General features: G+C 52.3%; 2 protein-coding genes across 2 annotated transcripts in view; one reads left to right on the top strand and one right to left on the bottom strand.

Moving 5' to 3' along the window:
* The first annotated feature begins 233 nt into the window (after positions 1–233).
* Positions 234–2231, top strand: LOC135179785 (acrosin-like). The gene is made up of 4 exons (XM_064151823.1): positions 234–394; positions 642–901; positions 1372–1517; positions 2020–2231. Exons 1-4 carry the CDS (start codon positions 234–236, stop codon positions 2200–2202), a joined length of 750 nt encoding a protein of 249 aa, XP_064007893.1. The 3' UTR covers positions 2203–2231.
* An 11666-nt stretch (positions 2232–13897) lies between these two features.
* LOC135179633 (catenin alpha-2) overlaps positions 13898–24595 on the bottom strand; it is an 898848-nt gene continuing 888150 nt past the window's right edge. The window contains exon 18 of the mRNA XM_064151673.1: positions 13898–15140. Within this exon, the coding sequence (XP_064007743.1) occupies positions 14853–15140 (288 nt within the window). The 3' untranslated portion in view covers positions 13898–14852. The remainder of the gene's footprint in view (positions 15141–24595) is intronic.

The following is a 24595-nucleotide window of genomic DNA, read 5'->3' as shown; positions in this document are numbered from 1 at the left end:
CAGGCTGCCGGCACAGCTCACCTGTGGAGCTGAAGCAGAGCCAGGGGCCGACGGACGGACGGACAGACAGACAGCGCTGGGCTGCCCTGGCCCTGCTGTCCGTGCCACGCTGGCTGGGGAGGGCAGATGGGCGACCCTCGGGCTGCACAGCAGCGAGGCACCGAGCAGCACACTCATGAGTCTCTGGTTGCAGAAGCACCTGCGGGTTCCGGCCCATGGCTTCCTACTATGGGATGTCTCGCGTCGTGGGTGGCATCAACGCCCAGCCAGGGGCGTGGCCCTGGATCGTCAGCATCCAGCAAGTAGTGGGAGCAGGACTGGGGCACATCTGTGGAGGGTCCCTGATCAGCTCCCAGTGGGTGCTCACGGCAGCTCACTGCTTCGTTGGGACGGGGTAAGGCAGCTGCCCCTGCCACTCCCTCCCACCCCGATGCCCTGCTGCACGCCCAGCGCCCGGGCACTGCCCGGCCCGGCTGAGGAAGTGCTCAGCAGAGGGCTGGGCTGGTGCCACGGCTGCCCAGCGGCCTCCAGCTCGGCATTCCCTGTGCCCGAGGCAATGCCAGGGCAGGGAAGCGCTGGGCTGCTGCGGCGCAGGGCGGCGCCGCTCCGAGCCCCTCCGCATCTCCCCCTCGCCCCTCCAGCAAGACCTACTACGTGGCGGCAGGGATCACCTACTTCTCCAACCCGGAGCCCGAGACCCAGCTGCGCTTCGTCAAGCGAGTGCTGCTGCACCGCGGCTACGACAACGCCACCATGAGCAACGACATCGCCCTGCTGGAGCTGGACCACCCTGTGCGCTGCGGCTACCACGTCCAGCTGGCCTGCGTGCCCGACCCCTCGCTGCGCGTCGCCGAGCTCAGCAACTGCTACGTGGCCGGCTGGGGATCCACCAGGGCCAGATGTGAGTGCCCGCACGGCCAGGTGCCAGCGCCCGGCACGGCCAGGTGTGAGTGCCCGCACGGCCAGGTGCCAGTGCCCGGCACGGCCAGGTGTGAGTGCCCGGCACGGCCAGGTGCCAGTGCCCGGCACGGCCAGGTGTGAGTGCCCACTAGGGCCAGATGTAAATGCACAGCACAGCCAGATGAGAGTGCCCGGCATGGCCAGGTGTGACTGCCCGGCACGGCCAGGTGTGAGTGCCCGGCTCGGCCCCGTGTCCCCAGGGCAGCTGGGCACGCTGCTGGGCAGACAGCTTGGGGAAGACCAGAGCCAGGCCGTGGGGATGCAGAGATGTCTCCAGAGAGATGGGCCTGAGCCGTGGCCCAAAGGGCACCAGGGGCACGATGCCCTGCAGGGCACAGCCCAGCCCTCGGGAAGGGCTCACCCTGACCTGGGCGTGAGCTGCTGGGGGCTGACTGCTCTCTGTGCTCACAGCTGGGACTACACCGCTGGGGCTGCAGGAGGCCAAGGTGCACCTCATCGACCTCCGCCTGTGCAACAGCACCCACTGGTACGCGGGAGCTGTCCACAGCCACAACCTCTGTGCTGGCTACCCCCAGGGGCGCATCGACACCTGCCAGGTAGGAGCCTGCTCCAGGTCAAGCCCAGCGGCGCTGGCAGCACGAGGGGCAGGACACAACCACCCAAGCAGCCCCTGGCATGGGCTTGCTCTGGCCTCCAGCCCCTGGCATGGGCTTGCTCTGGCCTCTCGCCCTCCCACCACTCCCTCCCCATCACTCCCGGGGCTCCCCTCCCCTTCCCCAGCTGCGGTGCCTTGCCCTGTGCCACCCTTGTCCCCAGGCACCTGTGCCCACAAAGCCCAGCCCCTGCTCCTGGCAGCACACAGCTCACATCCCAGCCCCGGAACACCTCTGTGCCACACATCCAGCACCAGCAAGCGGAGATGGCCAAAAGCCCAACCTCCCAGACCCACCCCCCCCAGACACGGTCCTGAACTGCAGCACCTGAGCAGAGCTTTGCTGTGCACGGATCCAGCTCTGGAAGCTGCTGCCACAGAGGAGCTGGCCCCAGTGCCAGCCGAGGCCACCCAGCCCCAGCTGAAGCCTCTCTCCTCCCCTGCAGGGCGACAGTGGAGGTCCCCTCATGTGCCAGGCCAAAAACGCTGACTACTTCTGGCTGGTGGGGCTGACCAGCTGGGGGACAGGCTGTGCCAGGGCAAGGAAGCCTGGCATCTACACCTCCACCCAGCACTTCTACAGGTGGATTCTGGTCCAGATGGGACTATACCCATCATCTTTTGAGTAGAAATAAAGATTATATTGGTTCATACCTAACCCTGTTTCAGCCCAGTTTGGTCTCCCGTGCGAGGTCAGGACTTGCACAGCATCTGCCAAAGAAGGCTGCAAATAGGTCAGGCACAGTGGAAGCATCACTGCAAAGGGCTGAAATGGTGCCTGGTAAGACAGCAGGGTGCTCAGAGCCTCCATGGGTTGCAGAAGACTGGCACATTGAATTGTCTCACCTAAGGTCACTTTCTCAGCAGCTCTCAGCAGCTGTGGGGCAACACCTTCAGGTAAACTGTCCAGAAACAAAGCCCTTCTGAGTCCAGGCTGGTTTAGACCTGGTTCTGGTGCCTTTGAAGCCATGCTACACCCTGAGAGCAGCTCTTCCACTGTCAGACAGAGCCTACCCTGTCATAAAATCAGAATCATAGAGTCATTAAGGCTGGAAAATATCTTTGTGATCATTGAGTCCAACCATAACCCAACTATCACGACCACTTAACTACATCCTGAAGCACCACATCTACACATTTCCTGAACACCTCCAGGGATGGTGACTCCCCCATCTCCCTGGGCAGCCTGTTCTAGCATCTCACCACTCAGTAAGGAAATTTCTCCTAACATCCAACCAAAACCTCTCTTGGCACAACTTAAGCCACCAGGCTGAGTGCTTTAAATCTCTCCACCCCAGCCAGGATGACACCAGGAGGCTACCTCACCTTCCAGCAGTTTGAAAGCTGCCCTTATTCAGGCCACTGCTCTCTACTGTCCAGGGCCCCAGCCCTGCACTGCAGATGCCACACAGGTGCCTGGCAGCACTGCAGCAAGCCTGCACCATACATCTGGAGAAGGCTGACTGGAGACATGAGGCTGAGATTCACAAGTCCACGGGTGCTGAGAGAGCTGGCAGCTGAGCTGGCCAAGCCACTCTCCATCATTTATCAACAGTCCTGGCTCACTGGAGAGGTCCCCAAAGACTGGAAGCTGGCCAATGTGATACCCATCCACAAGAAGGGTCAAAAAGAGGAGGCAGAAAACTACAGACCTGTCAGCCTGACCTCAGTGCCAGCCAAGGTCATGGAACAGGTCATCTTGAGTGCCATCACACAGCACTTACAGGATGGCCCAAGGGATCAGGCCCAGCTAGCAGGGATTTAGGAAGGGCAGGTCCTGTCTCACCAACCTGATCTCCTTTTATGATCTGGTTCCTGCCTAGTGAATGTGAGGCAGGTTGTGGATGGAGTCTGCCTGGACTGCAGCAAAACCTTTGACACTGTCTGCCACAAGCAGTTCCTGGCACAGCTGCCAGCTCCTGGCTTGGACAGATTCACTCTGTGCTGGTTCAAGAACTGGCTGGATAGCAGGGCCCAGAGAATGGTGGTGAATGGTGCCACATCCAGCTGGCAGCTGGCACTGGTGGTGTTCCCCAAGGATCAGTGCTGGGCACAGTCCTGTTCAACATCTGTATTGATGATCTGAGCAGGTCATTGAGTCCAGCAGCAGCAAATTTGCAGATGAGACCAAGCTAGGAGCAGCTGTGGAGCTGTTGGAAGGTAGGAGAGCCCTGCAGAGGGACCTGGACAGGCTGAACGAGTGGGCAGAGGCCAATGGGATGAGACTGAACAAGGCCATATGCAGGGTTCTGCACTTTGGCCACAACAACCCCAAGCAGCACTACAGGCTGGGGCCAGAGTGGCTGAGAGCAGCCAGGAAGAAAGGGACCTGGGGGTGCTGATAGAGAGTAGGTTGAAGATGAGGCAGCAGTGTGCCCAGGTGGGCAGCAGAGCCAATGGCATCCTGGGCTGGCTCAGGAGCACTGTGGGCAGCAGGACAAGGGAGGTTATTCTTTGCCTGTGCTCAGCACTGCTCAGGCCACCCCTTGAGTGCTGTGTCCACTTCTGGGCTCCTCAATTCAAGAGAGATGTTGAGGTGCTGGAAGGTGTTGAGAGAAGGGCAGCAAGGCTGGGGAGGGGCCTGGAACATAAACCCTATGAGGAGAGGCTGAGGGAGCTGGGGGTATGCAGCCTGCAGCAGAGGAGGCTCAGGGCAGAGCTCATTGCTGTCTACAACTGCCTGAAGGGAGGTTGTAGCCAGGTGAGGTTGGACACTTCTCTCAGGCAACCACCAATAGAACAAGGAGACACAGTCTCAAGTTGTGCTGGGGGAAGTACAGGCTGGATGTTAGGAGGAAGTTCTGCATGGAGAGAGTGATTGGCATTGGAATGGGCTGCCCAGGGAGGTGGTGGAGGCACCGTGCCTGGAGGTGTTCAAGGAAAGCCTGTCTGGGGCACTTGGTGCCATGGTCTGGTTGACTGGATAGGGCTGGGTGCTAGGTTGGCCTGGATGAGCTTGGAGGTCTCTTCTAAGCTAGTTGATTCTATGATTCTGTGAGGCAGGACTGACCTGAACTATGGAGAGCCTGTGGGGCTGAGAGCAGGAGCATCCTTCTCTGGCTGCAGCTGCAGATTGCACCTCTTCGGCCAGCGATGCCATGTGCCACCAGAGCCCTTGTCAGTGATGGCCCAGAGCAGCCACAGAGCTCACGGAGAGCAAGGCCCAGCACCCTGTTAGAGGGTGCTGCTGTGGCTGACACAGGTAGTGTGGGCTGTGGGGCATCTATGTTTCCCTGGGCTCTGTGCAGGAAGGCTGGCACTGCTGGGCTGTGGTGGGCTTCTCTGGCTGGCATGGCCCTGCTTGCCTGCTGTGGCTGTGTCCAGCCTGGTTCTTCAGCACCAAAGATGAGCAAGCTGCTGTTTCAGTTGCCCTCACAGTCGGTGATGCTTCTGCCTCCTCCAAAACCACCTCACCCTCAACTTCTAGTGCCCTATATCTGTTGTGCAAGGGCAGCTGAGGAGGTGAGGATGGCTGGAAGGGTTTTCCCTTGTCCTTTCTGCCAGGCATCTGCATCCATTCTCTCTTGTTACTTGGTTCATCTCTCTCTGGTAATGGGGACTGCAGAGCATGGTGCTGTAGGTCCAACTCTCTTTCTCATTCCCTTTCAGCCTTAAGCCTTTCCACTTCACCCTTGAGCTGAGCCACTAGGTTAAGCAGACTATTCATCTGCTCACACCGAGTGCAGCCATTGCCTCTGCCACCCTCGACTTGGAGTGCCAAGGCTCCAACACTCCTCACAGCCAGTTGCCTTAACACCTGCATGCCTACGGGTGGGATCTGTCTGGGTGCCCACAGTCATACAAGTATTGTAAAGCTTTGATCTAGTTTGCACCATGTCTCCCTTCCTTCCAGGTCCGATAGGAGTTGGTTTGGGTGTGGAGGGTTTGTGGGGGTTTTGTGTGTGTCTTTTTTCCTCTCCCCGTGGCGCTGCGGCTGGGCTGAGCAGAGCAGGCAGCCTCGGGGCTGCCCTCCTGCCGAACCAGGCTCTGGCGTCGCCGCTGCCGCTCCTCGTTCCGATCGTCCAGCGAGCACTTAACGCCACGCAGCTCCCCGCACCTGCCGCTTCCCTGATCCCCTTCTGGGTGTCTCCGCTTGAGAAAGCCCCAAAGTGGAGGGAAAAAGCTTCGAAACGGCTTCAAGAAAAGCGCGTTACAGCGCAGCTAGCCTCGGTGCTGCTCTCTTGGCGAACCAGGCTCTGCCGTCGCCGCTCGCCAGGCACCGCTCCTCTGCCGCACCCTGCAGCGTGGCCTTACGCCACGCAGCCTGCCGCTTCCCTGATCCCCTTCTGGGTGTCTCCGCTTGAGACCCCCAAAGGGGAGAAAAAAGGCCTCGGGAAAGCGCGTTTCAGCGCAGCTAGCCTCGGTGCTGCTCTCTTGGCTAACCAGGCTCCGGCGTCGCCGCCGCTGCTGCTCCTCGTTCCGATCGCCGCTCTCCAGGCACCGCTCCTCTGCCGCACCCTGCGGCGTGCCCTTACGCCACGCAGCCTGCCGCTGCCCTGCCCCCATGCTGGGTTTCTCCGATCGAGAGAGCCCCAAAGCGGAGAAAAAAGAGCTTCGAAAAGGCTTCAAGAAAAGCGCGTTTTGGCAGAGCTAGCCTCGGTGCTGCTCTCTTGCCGAACCAAGCTCCGGCGTCGCCGCCGCTGCCGCTTCCTCGTCCCGCTCGCCGCTCGCCAGGCGCCGCTCCTCTGCCGCACCCTGCGGCGTGCCCTTACACCACGCAGCTCGCCGCACCTGCCGCTTCCCTGCCCCCATGCTGGGTTTCTCCGCTTGAGAGCCCCAAAGTGGACGGAAAAAAGCTTCGAAACAGCGCGTTTCAGCTGAGCTAGCCTCGGTACTGCTCTCTTACCGAACCAGGCTGTCTCACACCCTTAGGACACAGTAGCAAGAAAATAGTTGATCAAAGTGAATCTGCTGAGCTTTATCCTCTGCTTTCACAGTATCACAGCATCACTAAGGTTGGAAGAGACCTCATAGATCATCAAGTCCAACCCTTTACCACAGAGCTCAAGGCTAGACCATGGCACCAAGTGCCACGTCCAAGCCTGCCTTTCCATATTACCAAAGCCTTGTTCAACTTCCAGCATACGGATGCTGTCGTTTAGATGCCACCCAGCAGCTAAACTCAGGTGTTACTTTAATGCCGTAAATGAAATCAGTGGGGACTCAGAATGTGCTCTGCAGGAGTGATGCACTAAGTCAGAGAATGGTAGTCACAGAATGGTAGTAGTCAGAAGTGACCTCAAAAGATCATTGAGTCCATCCCTCACCCCTGCCATAGCAGGATCACCCAGGGAAGGTGACAGAGGAATGCATCCAGGGGTGGATGAAACGCTCCAGAGAAGGAGACTCCACAACCTCTCTGGGCAGCCTGCTCCAGGGCTCCAGCACTAAAGAAATTTCTCCTCTTGCTGAGATGGAATTTCCTGGTTTCCATCTTATATTCCTTGTTCCTTGCCCTGTTAGTGAACCCCACTGAAAAGAGCCTGGCACCTTGACATGCTCACCCCTCAGATATTTATCACAGGCTCACAGGGTGTTAGGGGTTGGAAGGGACCCAAGGAGATCATCCAGTCCAACCCCCTGCCAGAGCAGGACAATCCTATCTAACACAGAGCACACAGGAACACATCCAGACAGGCCTGGAAAGGCTCCACAAAAGGAGACTCCACAACCTCTCTGGAGAGCCTGTTCCAGTGCTCTGGGACCCTCACAGGAAAGAAGTTCCCCCTTGTGTTGCGGCAGAACCTCCTGTGCTGCAGCTTACACCCATTGCTGCTTGTCCTATCCCAGGCAGCAGTGAGCAGAGCCTGTCCCCCCCTCCTGGCAGCCCTCAGATACTTATAAACATTTATCCAATCCCCTCTGAGACTTCTCTTCTCCAGACTAAGCAGCCCCAGGTCCCTCAGCCTCTCCTCATCAGCCATGCCCTCCTGTCCCCTCATCATGCTCCTAGCCCTCCACTGGACCCTCTCCAGCATATCCCTGTCCCTCTGCAACTGGGGAGCCCAAAACTGAACACAGTATTCAAGAGGAGGTCTCAGCAGGGCAGAGTAGAGGGGCAGGAGAATCTCCCTTGCTCTGCTGGACACACATCCTCCTAATCCACCCCAGGCTCCTCTTGGCCTTCTTGGCCAGCAGGGCACATTGCTGTGCCATGGGGAACTTGTTAGCCACCAGCACCCCCAGGGCCCTCTCCACAGGGCTGCTCTCCAGCAGTCACCTCCCAGCCTGTACTGGTGGAGTTTGTTATTCCTCCCCAGGTGCAGGACTCTGCACTTGTCCTTGTTGAACCTCATCATTTATGTACATTGATAAGGTGCCCTCTCAGCCTTCTCTTCTCCAGACTAAACAGGCCCTCATCTCTCAGCCTTTCCTCATCAGACAGATGTTCCAGTCCCTTAATCACCCTCATGGACTCTATTGGACTCTCCAGTAGGTCCCTGTCTCTCTTGAACCGGGGAGCCCAAAACCAGACACAGCATTCCCGGTGTGGCCTCACCAGAGCAGAGCAGATGAGGAGGAGAACATCCCTAGACCTGCTGGACACACTTTTCCTGCTGCACCCCAGGATACCATTGACCCTCTTGCTGGCCCATGCAGAACTTACTTGTCCACCAGCACTCCAAAGTCTTCCTCCATGGAGCTGCTTTCTAACAGTACAACCTCTGACCTGTACTGGTGCTTGCTGTTGATCCTTTCCACGTGCAGGACTCTGTGCTTGCCCTTACTGAATTTCATGATCCCCTTTACCCAGCTCCAGATCTGACTGGATGGTAGCACAACCTGACAGGTGTCAGCCACCTCTCCCAGTATCATAGCATCAGCAAACTTGCTGAGGGTCCACTCACTCCACACTGTTCCAGACACTGAACAATGCTAGAGCCAGTGATGGTCCCTGGGGATCAGTGTGACTCTGTGAAGTTCAACTTTCATTTCTTTCCCCCATCCAAACCCTCTGTTCCTTCGTAGCAACTTCTTGCTCTGTAGCTGCTGGACCCCCAAGTGCCAGAATACACATTTAGCTGTTTCAACTTCTTCTCTTAAGTTCAAATTCTTAGTTTAATAAATTAATCAATAAGGGATCTTAATTACCTTGGAAGTTACTCTACAAGTTCTCCCAGCTTTCAGTTTTATCTGACTTCTTAATTCAGCAATTGGCTGCTGTCCTTGCTGAAGAACTGAAATGTTCTGCTAGCCCTCTTGCCAGAGTGTTTTAAGTTAGGCAGTAAGCCAACCTCCTCCTCTAGGCCACAGGGCAGCAGACACAGCCATTTCTTTTCACTTGGCCTTAGAGTTTCTCAAAGGGAGGAGACAGTTCCTGGCATGTGAATAACAAGAGTAGTGACCACAGCATGGGACACCATACCAGGACAGAAGCTCAGGGCTGCCCATCTAAGCTCCAGGGTGACCTTCCAAGGAGCCGTGTGCTGTGCACTCACATTGGCTGGAGGCAAATAGTGAGCCAAAACTTACCCAGTTCTGCCTTCAAGAAAGAAATAACTGCAATGTCTAGCACTGGTGCTGCCATCACCTCTTTTCATCCTGGGTGCAGTTTGAAGGGAAAATATTCACACCACAGGATCAGAGGATGCTAGGGGTTGGAAGGGACACCTGCAGATGGTCCAGTCCAATCCCCCTGCCAGAGCAGGAGCAGGGAATCTAGCACAGGTCACACAGGAACACATATGGACAGAGTTGGAAAGGCTCCAGAGAAGGAGATTCCACAACTTCTCTGAGCAGCCTGTGCCAAGGGTCTGGGACTTTGACACTAAAGAAGTTCTTCTTCCTCGTGGATGGAACTTCCTGTGCTATAGTTTCCATCCATTGCCTCTTAGAATGGTAGAATAGTTTAGGTTGGAAGGGACCTCAAGGATCATCCCAGCCTCCACCATAGGCAGGGACAGCTCCTACTAGAACAGATCACTCGAGGCCTCAACCAACCTGGCCTTGAACACCTCTTGTCCCATCCCAGGGCACAAGTGAGCAGAGGCTGCCCCTGTCCCTTCCTTCCTGGCCCCCAGCCCTCAGGTATTTACAGCTATTCATGAGATCCCCTCTCAGCCTTCTCTCCAGACTGAATAGTCTCCAGATTACTTGTATGTGCCCAAGAGTATGTATGGTACCCATACCTTCAGCTTCTGAACCAGCAGCAGACACAGCTCTGGTTGAAGGTTGAGGACATCCATCAGTTCTTCATTGTCCTGTGCTGGGGACACAGATTTCCTCACCTCAGTGGAGAAGTGGTTGTAGAGAGCATTTCCAAACTTCACAGACATTAGTTTAAGCCCACACTTCCTATTTGAGTTGAAGTGCAGGGTTCTGCACTTTGGCCACAACAACCCCAAGCAGTGCTACAGGCTGGGGACAGAGTGGCTGGAAAGCAGCCAAGAGGAGAGGGACCTGGGGGTACTGATGGATAGCAGGCTGAAGATGAGGCAGCAGTGTGCCCAAGATGCCCTAATGGCATCCTGGGCTGGCTCAGGAGCAGTGTGGGCAGCAGGACAAGGGAGGTTCTTCTGCCCCTGTACTCAACACTGCTCAGGCCACACCTTGAGTGCTGTGTCCAGTTCTGGGCCCCTCAATTCAAGAGAGATGCTGAGGTGCTGGAAGATGTCCAGAGAAGGGCAATGAAGCTGGGGAGGGGCCTGGAGCACAGCCCTGTGAGGAGAGGCTGATGGAGCTGGGGGTGTGCAGGCTGCTGAAGGGGAGGCTCAGGGCAGAGCTCATTGCTGTCTACAACTACCTGAAGGGACATTGTAGCCAGGTGGGGGGTGGCCTTTTCTCCCAGGCAAGCAGCAGCAGAACAAAGGGACACAGCCTCAAGTTGTGCTGGGGAAAGTATAGGCTGGATGTGAGGAGGAAGTTCTTCATAGAGAGAGTGATTGGCATTGGAATGGGCTGCCCAGGGAGGTGGTGGAGTGGCTGTGCCTGGAGGTGTTGCAGCCAAGCCTGGCTGAGGCACTTAGTGCCATGGTCTGGTTGACTGGCCAGGGCTGGGTGCTAGGTTGGACTGGCTGAGCTTGGAGATCTCTTCCAACCTGCTTGATTCTATGATTCTAAAAGGTCTTCTAGAACTTGAAGACCTGCAAGTGACCAGGATGTGGGATGAACCTTTGGTTGGTGCTGTCAGTGGAATTGTTATCACTGTGGCAACTGTGCCTTGGTGAAAATGAACTCCATCCTTTATCTGTTTTGGGGGAAACATATTCTGGTTTTGAAACTTGTTGTTTGACAGTTCTTTGTGTCAGGCTTAATGTTTTGAGTCAAAAGGACAACTGATTACTTAGTCTCTATTTACAGAATCAGAATGGTCAGGGTTGGAAGGGACCTCAAAGGTCATCTAGCTCCAACTTCCCTGCCATGGAGCACACCTCACACTAGGTCAGGTTGCTCAGAGCCACATCCAGCCTGGCATTAAACACCTCCAGGCTTCCACCAACTCCCTGGGGGACCTGTTCCTGTCTCTTACCACCCTCATGCTGAAGAGCTTCTTTCTGACACCTAGCTAAATCTCCCCTCCTTTACCTTGGATCCATTCCCCTCAGTCCTGTCATTCCCTGACACCCTAAACAGTCCCTCCCCAGCTTTCTTGCAGCCCACTCCAGACACTGGAAGGCCACAATGAGGTCTCTTTGGAGCCTTCTCTTCTCCAAACTGCGCAGCCCCAACTCTCTCAGTCTGCCTCCATAGCAGAGCAGCTCCAGCCCTCTGCTCATCCTCATAGCCCTTCTCTGGACACCTTCCAGCACCTCCAGATCTCTCCTGACCCAGAGGCTCCAGAACTGGGCACAGTGTTCCAGGTGTGGCCTCACCAGAGGGTGCAGAGGGGCAGAATCTCCTCCCTCACCTTGCTGCCCACATTTCTCTTGCTGAAGCCCAGGCTCTGCTTGGCTCTCTGGGCTGCAAGTGAACACTGCTGGCTCATGTTGAGCTTCCCAAGACCTTTCCTTCAGAGCTGCTCTCAAGCCAGGCACTGCCCAGCCTATATTGGTGCCTATTTAGTCATCTCGTAGCCTCAGTATTGATGACTCTGAAGCAAATGGAGACTCCTTTTTTAGTCTCTTCTTACATGAAAGCAATACCAAACTTAGTGACCTTCCTCATGTTTCCATGTACATTTCATCCTGCATCTTCAGAGGAGCTGATAGGATCTGCATGAAGTATTCAAACATAGGCACAGCCAAGATGTACAGAACCACACAGTGGTAGGGGCTGGAGAGGACACCTGGCAATTTCCAACAGGGAACATCCATGTCCACTCCAGGAGCAAGCAAGTGCAACAAACCTCTGATCCTGACCCCACAGGACAGCCCAGGGGAGCTGCATGCACCCAGCTGGTGGTCACGGAGATATGGGCATCCTGAGGGTGATGATGTGCCACAGCCTCAGCCACAGATTCTCCCTCAAAGCTTTTTATTCAGGGCCTGAGGATCTGTAAGTCCAAATTGTAACTCCTGCAGGACAGTTATGGCTTGGCAATGCTGTGGTTCTCCCGAGGTGTGATGGAGGGTGGGCAGGAGAACCCCAAGTCTGCTCCCTTTAGCCCTGCTGCCCCTGGCGCCTGCTCTAAGCTGGGGGAGGAAGGGCCCCAGGAGCAGTGAGAGGCAAACACAGAATCATAGAATGTCAGGGGCTGGAAGTGACCTCCAAAGCTCATCCAGCCCAACCCCCCTGCCAGAGCAGGATCACCTAGAATAGATCACACAGGAACAGGCAGGTCTTGAATATCTCCAGAGAGGGAGACTCCACAACCTCTCTGGGCAGCCTGTTCCAGGGTTCTGTTACCCACACAGGGAAAATAAATTCTTCCTCATGTTTCCAGGGAACTTCTATGCCTCAACTTCCATCATTGCCCTTGTCCTGTCATTGGACATCACCCAGCAGAGCCTGGCTCCAGCCTCTGGACTCTCACCCTTTACATCTTTATAAATATGAATGAGGGCAGACCTCAGACTCTTCTCCAAGCTCCCAGCCCCAGCTTCCTCAGGCTCTCCTCATCAGAGAGATATTCCATTCCTTTCATCATCTCTCTGGCTCTGTGCTGGACTCTCTCAAGCAGTCAATGGGTGCAAGCTGGAACAGAGGAGATTCCACAGGATCATAAGGAAAAAAACTTTTTCACTGTAAGGGTGACAGAGGCCTGGAGCAGGCTGCCCAGAGAGGTTGTGGAGTTTCCTTCTCTAGAGACTTTCAAAACCCACCTGGATGCATTCCTGTGTGACCTGTCCTGAGTGATCCGTGTTGGACTCAATCAGTGCTGGGCCCCATCCTCTTTAACATCTTCATAGATGATCTGGATGAGGGCATGGAGTCAGTCATCAGCAAGTTTGCAGATGACACGAAGCTGGGGGCAGATGTGGCTGGGTTGGAGGGCAGAAGGGCTCTGCAGCAGGACCTTGACCACCTGCACAGATGGGCAGAGTCCAAGGGGATGGCTTCAGTAGCTCCAAGTGCAGGGTGCTGCACTTTGGCCACAGCAACCCCATGCAGAGATACAGGCTGGGGTCAGAGTGGCTGAGAGCAGCCAGACAGAGAGGGATCTGGGGGTACTGATTGATACCCACCTGAACATGAGCCAGCAGTGTGCCCAGGTGGCCAAGAGAGCCAGTGGCATCCTGGCCTGCATCAGGAATGGTGTGGCCAGCAGGAGCAGGGAGGTCATTCTGCCCCTGTACTCTGCACTGGTTAGACCACACCTTGAGTGCTGTGTTCAGTTCTGGGCCCCCCAGTTTAGGAGGGACATTGAGATGCTTGAGCGTGTCCAGAGAAGGGCAACGAGGCTGGGGAGAGGCCTTGAGCACAGCCCTACGAGGAGAGGCTGAGGGAGCTGGGATTGGTTAGCCTGGAGAAGAGGAGGCTCAGGGCAGACCTCATTGCTGTCTGCAACTACCTGAGGGGAGGTTGTGGCCAGGAGGAGGTTGCTCTCTTCTCTCAGGTGGCCAGCACCAGAATGAGAGGACACAGCCTCAGGCTGTGCCAGGGGAGATTTAGGCTGGAGGTGAGGAGAAAGTTCTTCCCTGAGAGAGTCATTGGACACTGGAATGGGCTGCCCGGGGAGGTGGTGGAGTCGCCGTCCCTGGAGCTGTTCAAGGCAGGACTGGACGTGGCACTTGGTGCCATGGTCTGGCCTTGAGCTCTGTGGTAAAGGGTTGGACTGGATGATCTGTGAGGTCTCTTCCAACCTTGGTGATGCTGTGATACTGTGATACTGTGATCTTTGGAGGTCCCTTCCAAGCCCTGTGAGCATGTAAAAGGAATCACTGTCTGCAGCATCTGTGGTGCAGGAGAGATCTGGGCATTAGAAGAGAAGAGGCATGGAGAGGATTCCAAGGTTAAATGAGTTTATTGAGTTAGTGGTTACAATGGTATGTCAGATACCTGTAATCCAAGCTACACCTACATATTTGCCTCTAAATTCTCACACTGTCAGTTTCTGTGTCTCTAAACATTCCACCACCAGCAGCTCTTCTAATTACTAATATTATAATCACCACCATCATCATCATCATAGAAAAGGCAATGTCACCCACCATATTGTGCTTCATACTCCACCAGAAGGAATTCAATTGGCAAAAGTAAACCTCTGGCCATAATAATGGGATTAATCCAAATGTGAGCAATCAGAACACTACTTAGAAGATAAAGGACAAAAGAAAAAAGATGGTTTTAAAAGAAGCAGGTTTGTTTCCTTGCTTTGCCTGTTTGTTTTTCAAGAGGAATTAGTTTGCATCTGTTTGAAAATAAAAGGAAAGAAAAAAAAAAAAAAAGAACCCAAACCCTCACATAACTATCATGGAGATGACCCAAAAGTTCTATCAGTTCATTATGGGGCCACACATTGAAGCATATTGGCTAGGACGGTTTTGCACTGGAACAGAAGCAATACAAGCTTTATGGTCTACCATTACAATCCCATTGTGGTTCACTTAATATACCTGCCAACCCTAATGTTTCTTGCATGCATAAAAATGTCTGGGGTTAGACTTGAATTTCATGGTTACCCCCCACCCTCCCCTCCCCTCCCCACTGTGTGATGCAGATTCTTTGGCCAATTCAATGCTAGGCTTTGACTTGTAAAAGGAAGCTTGGGGACGAGGCTGTTCGAGATGCCAAGAGGGTGCCCTCAATTGGGGCACTGCAGGAAGGTAGTGACCTCAGTTGAGGCTCAGGTTGCATGCACATGGACACTGCTTCCCCCACCCCATGCCAGATGCATACAAGTTGGCAGGTATGGATACAAAAAAGAATAGAAAACCCTCTCCTGGCAGAGCTTGGTGGTTTAGAACGAATCCATCGCTTTGAATTCACTTAAGGCCTGTACAGGTGAAATATGTTTCTTCTGGGACCCTCTTCTCACTCTGGTCTGATATTCTTCTGGTTTTTCTCTCTTTACCAGAGGTTTCTTCTCAGGGGCCTTCATCTTCCAAGATACAACTGGTGAGTTCACTGCAGCAGTGCCATAGACCTTCTGGTACTTAGTAGAAGCCACATAGGATGCTTTCACTGTAAGGACCACAGCGTTCATCAGGTTTTTAGCTGCCTGGATGAGAGAAGTGGCACTGTCCAGCTGCCAAGAGAAAAGAAAATGACATATAGCAAGGTTACCCCATGACTGGAGCGTTGGACTGTGTCCTGAATGAAGTCTAGGTAGCCTCAGATCTTATTAAAGATGGAATGAATCCTCTCCCTCAGGATTCATCAAGTAGCTTCCTACCAATCCAGCACCACCACACCAAACTGTACAGGTAGGGCAGGATTCATCAAGAGGCTTTCCACCAATCCAGCACCACCACACCAAACTGCACAGGCAGGACAGGATTCATCAAGAGGCTTTCCACCAATCCAGCACCACCACACCAAACTGTACAGGCAGGACAGGATTCATCCAGAGGCTTTCCACCAATCCAGCACCACCACACCAAACTGTACAGGTAGGGCAGGATTCATCCAGAGGCTTTCCACCAATCCAGCACCACCACACCAAACTGTACAGGCAGGACAGGATTCATCCAGAGGCTTTCCACCAATCCAGCACCACCACACCAAACTGTACAGGTAGGGCAGGATTCATCCAGAGGCTTTCCACCAATCCAGCACCACCACACCAAACTGTACAGGCAGGACAGGATTCATCCAGAGGCTTTCCACCAATCCAGCACCACCACACCAAACTGTACAGGTAGGGCAGGATTCATCAAGAGGCTTTCTACCAATCCAGCACCACCACACCAAACTGTACAGGCAGGACAGGATTCATCAAGTAGCTTTCTACCAATCCAGCACCACCACACCAAACTGTACAGGTAGGGCAGGATTCATCAAGAGGCTTTCCACCAATCCAGCACCACCACACCAAACTGTACAGGCAGGACAGGATTCATCAAGTGGCTTCCTACCAATCCAGCACCACCATACCACAGTGTACAGGTAGGACTGTGGTAGCTCACATGAAATATGTTAGCAATTCCAAGGGAAATCTGTGTTGGCTGTTCCTGTTGTTGATTCTTCTCCTACTGAGGAAGAAGTTTCCACTTTTTTTTCACAGAAAAATCCTTTGACTTTACTCTTAAAGCTTAAAACAAAAATCTTTTCATATGTCAGAAAGCACAAAACAGGTTGAAAGGGATTCTTTTTCCAAGTGTTCAGGTTTGTTCTAATTGTTCCCTATTAATTATTCCCAGGATAACCCTCCCAGAATGGTGTCTGCAGGACTATGGTGTGAAGCCAGTGCTGAGCTTGTGAAACCCCTAAAGAAACAGAAAAGATGACACAGTTAACTGCAGGGCTTCGTAACCACTGCAGTATTTGAGCTCTTTGTGCTCACAGGGAGCTTCCCTCCATGGTCAGCAGACTTTGCATACACAGACCCTTGAGTTTCTCCCATGTGTGAGTCTGCCTCAGCTTCCTGGGTCCTTAGAATCATAGACTCAAGCAGGTTGGAAGAGACCTCCAAGCTCATCCAGTCCAACCTAGCACCCAGCCCTGTCCAGTCAACCAGACCATGGCACTAAGTGCCTCATCCAGGCTTGGCTTCAACACCTCCAGGGATGGTGCCTCCACCACCTCCCTGGGCAGCCCATTCCAATGCCAATCACTCTCTCTGTGAAGAACTTCCTCCTAACATCCAGCCTAGACCTACCCCGCCACAAGTTGAGACTGTGCAGTTCCAGAATGTATTTGCTCTTTCATAGTTGTTATTTCCATCTTTTCTCAGGTGGAGAAGCTTGTGACAGGTGGAGAAACTTGTGGAACATCAAAGCCATTGGGACCTCCACTTTGCATGCTTTCATCATATACTGAAGTACATCTCCCTGGCCACACTTTGCAAAAGGATTTAAGCAGAGAAGCAATGCCTGCGTGTTCCAAACTGGACATCCTTGATGAGTAGGAGCTAACAATCTGCTCTTAACTACTGCAGCAATCCAGGTGGCTCTTTAGGATGTTTAATCATCTCTTTCCCAAAATACTGGAAAAGTGGGATACACTCTCTGTGATCAAACCTTTCAGTTCTACCATGGCATCAGTCAGGGTTGGAAGGGACCACAAGGAGCAGCCAGTCCCAACCCCCCTGCCATGCCCAGGGACACCCTACCCTAGGGCAGGCTGCACACAGCCTCAGCCAGCCTGGCCTCAAACACCTCCAGCCATGGGGCCTCAACCACCTCCCTGGGCAACCCATTCCAGCCTCTCACCACTCTCCTGCTCAATAACTTCCTCCTCACCTCCTGCCTGACTCTCCCCACCTCCAGCTTTGCTCCATTCCCCCCACTCCTGGCACTCCCTCACAGCCTCAAAAGTCCCTCCCCAGCTTTTTTGTAGCCCCCTTCAGATGCTGGAAGGCCACAAGAAGGTCACCTGGGAGCCTCCTCTTCTGCAGACTGCACAGCCCCAACTCTTTCAGTCTGTGCTCACAGCAGAGCTGCTGCAGCTCTCTCAGCATCCTCCTGGCCCTGCTCTGGACACACTCCAGCATCTCCACAGCCCTCTTGTCCCAGGGGCTCCAGAACTGGATGCAGTTCTCCAGGTGGGGTCTCAGCAGAGTGGAGCAGGGGGGGAGAATCCCCTCCCTGGCCCTGCTGGCCACACTTCTGCTGCAGCCCAGGAAGCTGCCTCAATTTGTAACAATTTAAGTATTTAAATAATATTTCCCCACACAGGCACTTTGCAGGCCCAGTTTTGGCTGTCTTACTGTTTCATGTCTTCAATTCCACCCCACTTGTGCAGTAATTTCACTGTTACATAAAAGCTCTGCCTCCCTTCAAACACTGCTCCGTGTTTTAGAGATTCACAGGTTGCACTGGGTTGGAAGGGACCTTCAAAAGTCATCTTGTCCAACCCTCCCTGCATCATTAGGAACACTTCAAACTTCCTCAGGCTGCCCAGGGTCACATCCAGTCTGATCTTGAATGTCTTCAGGGATGGGGCCTCAACTACATCCCTGGGCAACCTCTTCCAAATATTTCACCACTCTCATAGTGCAGAACTTCCTCCTGATGTCCAGCCTAAATCTGCCCTGCTCCACTTTCAAACCACCTCCTATCATCACAGGCCCTCCTCAGTTCCCCTGTAGGTCCTCTTCAGATATTGAAATGCTGCTCTAATGTCTCCCTGGAGCCTTCTCTTCCCCAGGCTGTACAGCCCAAATTCTTTCAGCCTGTGTTCATAGCAGAGGTTCTCCAGTCTCCTAATCATCTTCATGGACCTTCTCTGGACCTGCTCCAGCAGGTCCATGTCTCTCTTGAGTTGGCAGCTCCACAGCTGAACACAGTACTCCGGGTGAGGTCTCCCCAGAACAGAGCAGAGGGGCAGGATCCCCTCTCTCCATCTCTGGCCACACTTCTTTTACCATAGCCCAGGCTGCCATTGGCCTTCTGGGCTGCTACTACCCATTGCTGGCTCCTGCCCAGCTTCTCACCCACCAGCCCCCCAGCAAGGTCTTTTCTGCAGGGCTGCTCTCGATTTCAGCATCCTCCAACCTGGGCTACTATCGAGGGTTACCCTGACCCAGGTACCAGACCTTGCACTTTACCTTGTTGAACCTCATTAAGATGAATTCTAAGCAAGGCAACCAGGATAAATGCCCCCAAGACAGCAACAAATCTCATACTTCACCTGAAGTATTTTGAATCATTAAAAGAAGAATAGTTGAGGAGAAACTTCTTTCTGAAAGGTGAGTGATGTGAAGGAGGAAGTTGTTGGCAGAGAGAGTGATTGGCATTGGAATGGGCTGCCCAGGGAGGTGGTGGAGTGGCTGTGCCTGGAGGTGTTGAAGCCAAGCCTGGCTGAGGCACTTAGTGCCATGGTCTGGTTGCTTAGCCAGGGCTGGGTGCTAGGTTGGACTGGATGAGCCTGGAGCTCTCTTCCAACCTGCTTGATTCTATGATTCCATGATTCCAGGAAAGCTGTGCCTGGAACCACATTGATCTATGGACTCACCTATTATTTTTGATCTCCACAGCTGCAAACTTACCCTCCTTACTAAACACACAAACAGCTACACACAGTGAGGTAAACCCCTTCCTCCCCCCCCCAGAAAAGAGCATCTTTACCGATTTTCATCTACGTGCTGCCATTCCTCGAACCGTTAATTGCCTGCCCCCAGTAAATAGATGCCTTTTTTTTTTCTTCCTCCCCCTCAGGACTAATTTGTATTTTTCTGTCAGTAAAGGAAACTAAGTTAAAAGATGGAAAATTACATTCTGTGGCAGCAACAGGACTGCTCAATGGGGAGTAATGAAATATAATTGGGCGCGGGGTTGTTCCGTAACCGCGCTGCTGCATGATTTATAAGGCAATCTGTCTGTTTGTTGGCAAATAACAGATCACACTCTATTAAACCCCCGGATATTCTCATTTGCTGCAGAGATCTACAATCAAGCATTATTCATTGTTAAATGATTCCTTTCGAAACCCTGCTGGACAGAGATTGAATGCAAAGCGACGCCGTCAAATGGGGGTTTGCTTCACAAGCGGTGATGGAGAAAGGGACTGGGTCCAGCCTGGTTTGCACAGGGCTGAGTGGATTCCTTTTGCTGTTTGTAATAAACTTCTTGTGGGTTGGTTGGTTGGTTGGTTGGGGTTTTTTTTTTCCTCCTCCCCAGTATTGTGGCCTGGATCAGGAACAGTGTGGCCAGTAGGACGAGGGAGGTTATTCTTCCCCTGTAGTCGTAGAATCATAGAATCAAGCAGGTTGGAAGAGACCTCCAAGCTCAGCCAGCCCAACCTAGCACCCAGCCCTAGCCAATCAACTAGACCATGGCAGTAAGTGCCTCATCCAGTCTGGTCAGGCCACACACCTTGAGAACTATGTCCAGTTCTGGGCTCCTCAATTCAAGAGAGATGTTGAGGTGCTGGAAGGTGTCCAGAGAAGGGCAATGAAGCTGGTGAGGGGCCTGGAGCAGAGCCCTGTGAGGAGAGGCTGAGGGAGCTGGGGGGGTGCAGCCTGCAGCAGAGGAGGCTCAGGGCAGAGCTCATTGCTGTCTACAACTGCCTGAAGGGAGGCTGTAGTCAGGTGGGGTTGGGCTCTGCTGCCAGACAAGCAGCAACAGAAGAAGGGGACACAGTCTCAAGCTGCACCAGAGCAGGGCTAGGCTGGATGTTGTTAGGAAGTTGTTGTCAGAGAGAGTGATTGGCATTGGAATGGGCTGCCCAGGGAGGTGGTGGAGTGGCTGTGCCTGGAGGTGTTGAAGCCAAGCCTGGCTGGGGCACTTAGTGCCATGGTCTGGTTGACTGAATAGGGCTGGGTGCTAGGTTGGAGTGGATGACCTTGGAGGTGTCTTCCAACCTCATTGATTCCATGATTCTATGATTCTATTTCTTCATGGAAAGAGTTTTGGCAGCTGTTTTGCACAGGCCATGCATTGAGGAAGAGAATGATTAAAGGCAGCAGGTTTTAAAAGAGGAGCCACTTAGAAGCATACATTGGATGCAATCTGCATCTTCAAACACACTAATTTGATGAGGTCCATTGACAAGGGCGTGCAGCAACCTGTACTGCTAATCCTGTTGCATATTTTGATGTCATTTTAATTATCTCTAGTTTCAATCTGCTGTTCTAGTAGGTAACAGCTCCCTGTTTTCACCATTATGAATCACGTTTTAACATGCAGACACTTGGTCCTTGCCCTTATTCCTATTGCAAAATGCTTTCAAGCCTTGGAATCAGAAAAGAGACATAAAACCTCCATAATAGTATTAGGCCTTGAGTGTCCTCCAGAATCTGTTGGTAGCCATCCCATGGACCCCATTTGGCTACCTAAGCACTTCCAGTGACTTTCTTTCTGCCTCCAGCTCCTTGCTTGTGTTATGGCTCAGTAAAGAAGAATTAAAGTGAATGAACATCATTTCAATTAACATTTAGATCTTTCCACACCACCCTGTTACTCCAGGTTTAAGCTGTGCTTTATAACCAGCAGAGTTATAAAGCTGGAACGAGGCAGCAATGAATCAAGCTTTAATTCCTTACAAAATCTGGGCACAGAAACGTAAGCAATAATCCAAAAAGAGACCATTAATAATAACTGGGGGAAGTAACAGAGAGAGAGGGAGGAAGGGAGGGAGGAAGGGAGGAGGGAAAGGGGGAAAAGAAAGATAGAAAGAGAGAAAGAGAAAAAGAGAAAGAAAGAGAGAAAGGGAGAAAAAGAAAGAAAGGGAGAAAGAAAGAGAGGAAGAAAGAGAAAGAAAAAGCGAAAGAGAGAGCAAGAGAGAAAGAGAAAGAGAGAGAGAGAGGGAGAGAAAGAGAAAGAGAGGAGAAAAAGAGAGAGAGGAGAGAGGAGAGAGGAGAAAGAAAGAAAGAAAGAAAGAAAGAAAGAAAGAAAGAAAGAAAGAAAGAAAGAAAGAAAGAAAGAAAGAAAGAAAGAAAGAAAGAAAGAAAGAGAGAGAAAGAGACAGGAAGAGAGAGAAAAAGAAGAAGAGAGAAAGAGAAAGAAAGTGAAAGAGAGGGAGAAAGGGAGAAGGAAGGAAGGAAGGAAGGAAGGAAGGAAGGAAGGAAGGAAGGAAGGAAGGAAGGAAGGAAGGAAGGAAGGAAGGAAGGAAGGAAGGAAAAGAAAAAGAGAGAAAGAAAGAGAGAGAGAAAGAAAGAGAAAGAGAGAAAGAGAAAAGGAAAGAAAGAAAGAGAAAAAGAAAGAAAAAGAAAGAGAGAGAGAAAGAGAACAGAGAAAGAGAAAGAAAGAGAGAGGGAGAAAAGGAAGGAAGGAAGGAAGGAAGGAAGGAAGGAAGGAAGGAAGGAAGGAAGGAAGGAAGGAAGGAAGGAAGGAAGGAAGGAAGGAAGGAAGGAAGGAAGGGAGAGAAAAAGAGAAAGGAAGAAAAAGACGGAAAGAGAAAGAGAAAGAGAAAGAGAGAAAAAGAAATAGAGAAAGAGAGAGAGAGAGAGAAAGAGAAAGAGAAAGAGAAAGAGAAAGAGAAAGAGAAAGAGAAAGGAAGAAAGACAGAAAGAGAAAGAGAAAAAGAGAAAGAGAAAGAGAGAGAAAGAGAGAAAGAGAAAGACAGAGAGAATGAGAAAGAGAATAAGAGAACTAGAAAGAATGAGAGGGAGAAAGGGAGAAAGGGAACGGAGGAAGGGAGGAAGGGAGGAAGGGAGGATGGGAGGGAGGGAGGGAGGAAGGAAGGAAGGAAGGAAGGAAGGAAGGAAGGAAGGAAGGAAGGAAGGAAGGAAGGAAGGAAGGAAGGAAGGAAGGAAGGAAGGAAGGAAGGAAGGGAGAACATGAACATGTGAAATAAAAGTACCCTCAGGAAATTACTGTACAATGCAGAAGATGAATGAATACAGAGACAGCTTTCCTGGCAGAGCCTCTGACTTAGTGCACAAAATCAGTGTTCTGCTGCTTGGATCTCTCTGCAAATACATTTACATCTATTTAGGAAAAAACCAACCCACCTTTAAACATAATTAATGCTACTGGTACATAAAACTCTAATAACAGAGAATCACACAGTTGTGTTGGTCAGAAAACACCTCCCAGACCACTGAGTCCAGCTGATGCTCAAGCATGTTGCTCAGCACACCATTTCTGCCCCTCTGGAACACCTCCAGGGATGGGGATTCAGCCACCTCCCTGGGCAGCCTGTGCCAGTGCTTTTCAGACAAGAAGGTTCTTCTAATGCCCAAACTAAACTATTCTCTGGTGCAACTTGAGGCCATCTCCTCCCCTCCTATCTTTTGTTAGCAGGGAGAAGAGACTGACCCCTACCTGGCTCCAACCTCCTTTCAGACAGTTGTAGAGAGTGAGGTCTCCCCTCAGCCTCCTTTTCTCCAGACTAAACACCCCCAGTTCCCTCAGCTACTCCTCACCAGCCCTGTTCTCCAGACTCTTCACCAGCTCCATTACCCTTCTCTGGACACTCTCCAGCACCTGCTATGGGAATGGACATCTCTCAGCTAGACTCAGCTGCTCAAGGCCTCATCCAACCCAAAAAACTTCCAACCCCCTGTTTTTGTCAGATCATAGAATGATAGAATCAAGCAGGTTGGAGGAGATGTCCAAGCTCACCCAGTCCAACCTGGCAGCCAGCCCTGGCCAAGCAACCAGACCTTTTTCAAAGCAGCTATTATTCAAATGTTCAGAGAATGGCTTGGGTTGGAAGGGTCTTTCTAGATCATTTTGTTTCAACCTCCCCCTTGGCACAGGCAGGGACCTTTACCACTAGACCAGGCTTCATCCAACCTGTCCTTGAACACCCTCAAGGAAGAGGCATCCAGAAGTGCCCTGGGCAAACCTGTTGCAGAGCCTTTATACAGTCTGTGAGTTAAATAAGCAGCAATTACAACAGACAAAGAGCTGAAGAAGCAGGAGAGGATAAATGAAATGTCCTCCTTAGCAGTGAAGCAGATGAAAGGAGATGTTCTCCCTGACTCAACACATGACTGTAACAGGGAAGAATCACAGCACAGATTTTAGAGAGGAGACATTTTCATTTCTAGAAATACCTTCTTATTTATAATCAGAAATATACAAAGCAAGGGAAATAGAGGGGGAAAAATCTGTATTTCCAGTGAGTTAGGTATTTAAAAGTGCTGCTTCTTTAGAATCATAGAATCAAGCAGGTTGGAAGAGAGTTCCAAGATCATCCAGTCCAACCTAGCACCCAGCCCTGGCCAGTCAACCAGACCATGGCACTAAGTGCCCCAGCCAGGCTTGGCTTCAACACCTCCAGGCACAGCCACTCCACCACCTCCCTGGGCAGCCCATTCCAATGCCAATCACTCTCTCTGACAACAACTTCCTCCTAGCATCCAGCCTAGACCTGCCCTGGCACAGTTTGAGGCTGTGTCCCCTTCTTCTGTTGCTGCTTGCCTGGCAGCAGAGCCCAACCCCACCTGGCTACAGCCTCCCTGCAGGCAGCTGCAGACAGCAATGAGCTCTGCCCTGAGCCTCCTCTGCTGCAGGCTGCACCCCCCCAGCTCCCTCAGCCTCTCCTCACAGGGCTGTGCTCCAGGCCCCTCACCACCTTTGTTGCCCTTCTCTGGACACCTTCCAGCACCTCAAGAGTTAATGGCCCCAGAACTGGACACAGTACTCAAGGTGTGACCCAAACAGTACTGAGCACAGGAGCCATTCTCTAGATACGCTCCAGCACCTCCACATCCTTCTTGCAATGGAGGCTCCAGAACTGGATGCAGTTCTCCATGTGGGTCTCAGCAGAGCAGAGTAGAGGGGGAGAATCACCTCCCTGGCCCTGCTGCCCACACTTCTGCTGCAGCCCAGGCTCTGCTTGGCCCTCCAAGCTGCAAGTTATGATTCAGTTATTAATTAGCTGCAAAGTTTTTGAGCAGTGATGTTAATTAATCACAAGCAGCCATGAAAGATAGGGGATGCTATCTTGAGGCACTGTGGAATCAATATTGGATGTGTTTTGCCTAATATGTAGAGCTATTGGACATTATTAATGCACATCAATTCAGGGAGCTTCTGCATCAGTTATACAGGGAGACAGCTTAGAGGATAACACTGATCCATATTCACCTTGAGATGTAGGAATGAGAGGGGGAAAGAAAAGGAGGATTAGAAGTTATTGATAAATAGA

This window comes from Pogoniulus pusillus, chromosome 11 (assembly GCF_015220805.1).
Source record: "Pogoniulus pusillus isolate bPogPus1 chromosome 11, bPogPus1.pri, whole genome shotgun sequence".
Classification (NCBI taxonomy): Eukaryota; Metazoa; Chordata; class Aves; order Piciformes; family Lybiidae; genus Pogoniulus; species Pogoniulus pusillus.
This window is presented reverse-complemented; position numbering and strand designations above follow the sequence as displayed.